General features: G+C 38.9%; 1 protein-coding gene across 1 annotated transcript in view; it reads right to left on the reverse strand.

Moving 5' to 3' along the window:
* Positions 1-576: 576 nt before the first annotated feature.
* Positions 577-5,315, reverse strand: part of LOC105430143 (uncharacterized) — a 10,604-nt gene continuing 5,865 nt past the window's right edge. Inside the window, exon 2 of the mRNA XM_089076135.1 lies at positions 577-5,315. Coding sequence (XP_088932261.1) covers positions 3,522-5,315 — 1,794 coding nt within the window. The 3' untranslated portion in view covers positions 577-3,521.

A 5,315-nucleotide genomic window follows, 5' to 3' on the forward strand; every position in this document is an offset into this window, starting at 1 on the left:
AAATCAGATAAACTATTACTATTTCATTGGATCAATGAATACGTTCACGTATAAAACTCAACTTAGATTTTCTTTTATGAGAACTAAATGCACATGTTTTCTTTATTTATTCCTTTACTACTATTAATAGACGTTATAATGAAGCAAGTACATTGAAAGTAAAAATATGCATCAATTTCTTGCAATTGAAATATTTTGAAGCTTATAATAATAAAAATCATGCATTATCTTTTTATATTAAAAAACATATTTAAGATATATATTTGTATTTATCAATATTTAAAAACTAACAATTTATGATATTTCATGATATTTAAATTGAATGAAATGAAACATTAAATAAGATGATTAAAAATGTTCAATTTGCATTTTATATTTTGGCACGTAATAATGCAAATATGAGAGACGTTGCAATGTTGGATGAAGTTTTCTGCAAAGAATTTCGATTTTGTTTCACTCTTTAAATATTTGTTACAATTGTTGTAACAGTAGAAATTTCAACAGTTTTTTAAGCGTTAGCTTTGCGTAGAAAGGTATTAAGAATTATAAACAAGGAAAAACAACTATTCAAAGAAGTTTTAGATCACTTCAAACAATTTATTATTGAATACGCATTTTTATTTTTCAAATCGCAATTATGATTCATTTCGTATGTGCGATCTTGTTATGTATTTTTCAATCCACATATTACGTCAGAAGGATTACATCGACCGTATCTTATATCATAAGCATATGTGGAATTAAAACCGACTTTAACAAATATTGCCGCGTTTTATCATTAACTATAGTTTGCATTTTGGCATGTAGCAGTTATGTGTGTATGGAATATTTTTCGATCAATTGTTGCTATACTTGGTCATTTTTATCCTGAAGTTTAGGAAAATTTTTTATTCAAGATTATTCTAAAACTCATGCTCCAATGATGTGTGTGTATGTGTATTTGTATTATGTATATTTTCTTCTACGATATATGACCAACTATTCAAGATAATGTATGTATTTCTTATTACAACACTCCGTATTCCGTTATGTATATAAGGAGTATAGAAGCAAAACTTATATTTTCATTTTTATATTGTTATATATTTTGAAGATTACGATGTAAAGTTATAGTATTTTTTGCAGATACAAATTTGAATAAATCTCTCAGATGTTTTGTTTTCAAAATTATATTAAAAATACAAAAAGTTCGGTTTTGTTACACTCATCATTCCTAAATCAAGATTAGCAAAGGAAAAATTAACAAAGAAAATATTAGCTTCGCTTCTATATGTCAGATACAAACATACGCTAATTATCTTAATACAGGAATTATAAAACGTACGCCGTTCGAATTCGGAAAAATGAGACGAGATTCGCTAAAAAGAGTTTTATTGTTCCAAAAAGTATAGAATTTTCAATTTTTCCGCCATTATCAATCGATTTTAAGGCCTAAGCGCTTAGTCAGTTAGAAAGACGCACTCTTTTTGGTCATCGACACGCATTCAAGTGCGTGTTCGCGCGTTTCGCAACGATGATTCTGCAATCTCATTTCGCGACAAATTTCTTTTTTTTTTTTTTTAATAAATTCCACAAAAATGTGCTGTTATAAAAACATCTTCCAGATGTCCGTCTATACATATGCTACGGAGTCCCTTCAGAGAATCACAAATTACGCACACGCAATTCGTATGTGTCCGTACGAATATTATCTACCTTTTATGACTCGGCATCGTTAACGCGCCGAGCGATAAATCGATTATAAAATTTACGTTTGCGTTAAGTGATAACTAAATTGCACTAATACATTGCACACGTTTCTCGGACATTCTTTGGCATCTCTACGGATTATTATAAGTATATTTCGCTAATTGTAAGTTCTGAGAAAGAGAGAGAGAAATCACACATCCGATGCGGTAGGCTGGTACGAAAAACTCGAGAAAAATGGCTCTTACGAGTTCGAGTCTCAACAAATCTTTTCTATAATATCAATATAACACACACGATCGGATACGATCCGATTCCTTATTGTTTATTTACATCTTTGGGAGCATTCAAACGAATTATACATACATCTCGTAATTATTTCTAAGTATTTCCAATGTTTTTCCTATAAACAGAAAGCATTCTATATATCTACACGCACTATTAAATCAACAAACAAACAACTAAAATAATTCAACAGTAGTAAATATAATAATACGATATAATAATAATAGAACATCGCGAGGAACTCTGTTCTGGCCAACTAAAATGCATTCTCCTTCAAGAATAAATTGTAAGGAGGTAAAGGACTTTTAACAGAAATTTGCAAATGTTTTGCTGACGACTTTGCAAGAGATTTATTCGATTATGAAAATGTTAAATGTTCTATTATTGATGAAGTCTTTGAGTACTCGAACCCGTAGCTTTCTTCCCGCGAACTCAGTGTTCTCGCGCACGGCCCTAAAGAAGGAACAACTCTATCTAAGAAGGAGGACTCTGTTATCATTCGTTTCACTGTTATCATTCCCGTCCATTCATCGACTACCACATGTCGATCTACATATTATATATATATACGTACTATCATTCTCATTGAATATTAAATATATATAGCTCCATTGGATCTTCTTCACCACTTCTCCATTTATCAAATCGATCCGACGGTAACCATTAGGATATAGACCGTGCCACGAGTCAGGCATACAGTCATACGGTATTACAGTCATACAGTTTTGATATATCTAGGTAACAATGATCCGACGAATAATCGGCGGTTTCCCTTCCCTCTCCCTGAGAAAACAAGACGCGCCGACGGCAGATAATCAGATCGAAAGTATAATACAATTTTGTATGCCTCTACTTAATCATCGCCTGATAAACAATGTACAGACAATGATCCTTATACTTATTTCAGAAGATATTAATTATTCAGAAGATTGTAATATTATATTTGATCTTTCTCTTTTTAATAATAAAGTTACTTATGCTTTAGAAAAATTCTACCTGGATTTAAATATCAAAATTTTTAATATTTGAATGAGTAACCAAGTTTACCATATTTATGGTTTTAGAGTTTGAAATACTTTATATTTGTGAGCACTTTTTTTTAAATGGACATGGAGAGTTAGATTAGATAACTCGTCAAAGGAACATATTAGAGCATTATGTGCCTCATTAAAGATAATACTTACGAATTAATGCCGTGATTGCAACAACTCGAGTTGCATTGTTCTTTATTGAAAGAAAAGTTTCAAGAAGGAGGAATAGGAGGAATAGAAAAATATTAACATATTTTTCCGATAAATCTTGACAATTTCCATCATTATGGTTACTTCACCAAACCAACGCCGTCAGCGAGTCGTTGGAGAAACAAGGAGAGAATGAGCAGTACAGATAAAGCCCTAAGTATATATATATATATATTTCGGTCGTATTGAGGTTCTATACGGCGCTTCGTTTCTTGATTTAACCGAATGATTCGCAAAGAAATAGTAAATAAAAAAGAAGGAGAGGCAGGAGAGAAGAGATAAATTATAACGACGATAAAAGACATGCGTTTATGGCGGCTGCTGAGAGACAGCGTTGAAGTAACTGGCCCTTTGATTACGATATTGGGACACCACGACAGCTTGGGGATTTGGGATGTGTCGGATGCCGAGATTGGGCTTGATTTTCATGCCGAAACCAGAAATGCGATGATGGGGTTGCGGTATGCGCAAGGCGACCTTACCAGTGGCAGCATTTACGCTCGCGGATGCTAATGCGAGCGATTCTGCCGCCGTATTCTTTTCGACCAGGCAACCGCTCAGGCGTGACACTGCAACGTCCGAGAGTGTCCTCAGGTTTGACTCTTGCTGTTGTCCCTTGCCGCGCTGTTGCTCCAGTTCTTTGGACTTGCGGAAAAAGCTGTTGGCGGTACCAATCGTGGATCGCGTTGGCAATCTTGACGACAGTAAAGACGACATCGAACAAGGCGAGGGCGAGGAGGAGGAGGAAGAGGACGACGAGGAGGAGGAGGAAGATGAGGAAGAGGAAGAGGACGATGAAGAAGAGGACGAAGAGAAAGGGGAAGATGGTAACCCGCCGCCACTGTTGGATAACGTAGCGGACAAGTCGAGGACGTTGTCGTTGACGATAGTGCTGCCGCCGCCGCCACCGCCGCCACCGCCGCCACCGCCGCCACCGCCGCCACCGCCGCCACCGCTGCCACCGCCGCCGCTGCTGAGGTCCAGCGGTGTCTCATACTTGGAACTGATGTTCGACACTATCACGCTGGTCGTAGCGAAACCGGAAGGTTTCGCAACACGCAAGGGTGTCAACGGCGGCGGTTCCTTCTTCTTTGGCGTGGCAGGCACGGACACGGCGGCAGAAGTAAAAACGGAGACTGGCGTTTTAATAACGGATAAATCTTCTTTCGTGGACATAATGCTCTTGAGCGCGTCGCGCATCTGTTTCTCCGCCAACAAGCTCCGCACGCGATTCGCCTTGCTCTCGCGCAATTTCTTCTCCAGTTTCTCGCGATCCAGACTGTTAGCGTTGTCGGTACCACTTTGCGAGCGTTGCTTTGCTGTTTTGTCACCACCAGCTTCGTGAATAGCTACCAAACCCAGTCGCCGCAGAATCTCCTCGTCCTTCTTCGGTCTTTCCGATTCGTTACCGTTTTCCGATGTGTTCGTCGGTTCTATCACCTTCTTGTTAGTCATTTTCTCTGACGCAGTGCATTCTTTGGACTTGGTTTCCTCGTTTTGACTGATATTTTGCGCGATGCGCACAACCTCGTCGGGAATGCTGTCAATGATATCTTCGATCGTTTCCTCTGCCTCTCCCGCGATGCATTCCTTAGTCTTGGAATCTTCCCGAATCAACGAACTCGATCGTTGCTGAACGATCGTCTTGATTTTGTCGCGTCTAACCGCCCGCATCTGTAACAGTTTCTCCTTTGTTTGACTATTTGTCCCGACACATCCGCTCCCTCCTTGACTTCCAGTTCCACCACTGCCTGTTGTTCCGGAGGTGATCCTCGGAGGACATGGGGTCAGACGTACCTTCAGCTTCAAGAGGTCCTCGCGCGGCATAGTAGTAATCTCTGCGATCACTCGCTTGTTTCGTCGTTTGCGTCGCTTCCGATGCTCAAGTCTTCCTTGCTCCAGTTCCTTGCTCTTCGCACTCTCCGGTAATTGATGATTTCTTGTCGACAGCTCGATGTTCGACGGGGGTTCCGGAGTACGAATTACGGGCGTCACTTCGCAACGTGGCTTTTTCGTTTTCATCTCTTTGTCGCGGATATCGACATTCGTTTCGAGAGCACGCGGTGGCTCCACGTTGCGAGCTTCCTGCTCGCAACTGGGTTT

This window comes from Pogonomyrmex barbatus, unplaced genomic scaffold (genome assembly GCF_055798465.1).
Source record: "Pogonomyrmex barbatus isolate J1 unplaced genomic scaffold, ASM5579846v1 scaffold2, whole genome shotgun sequence".
Taxonomy (NCBI): Eukaryota; Metazoa; Arthropoda; class Insecta; order Hymenoptera; family Formicidae; genus Pogonomyrmex; species Pogonomyrmex barbatus.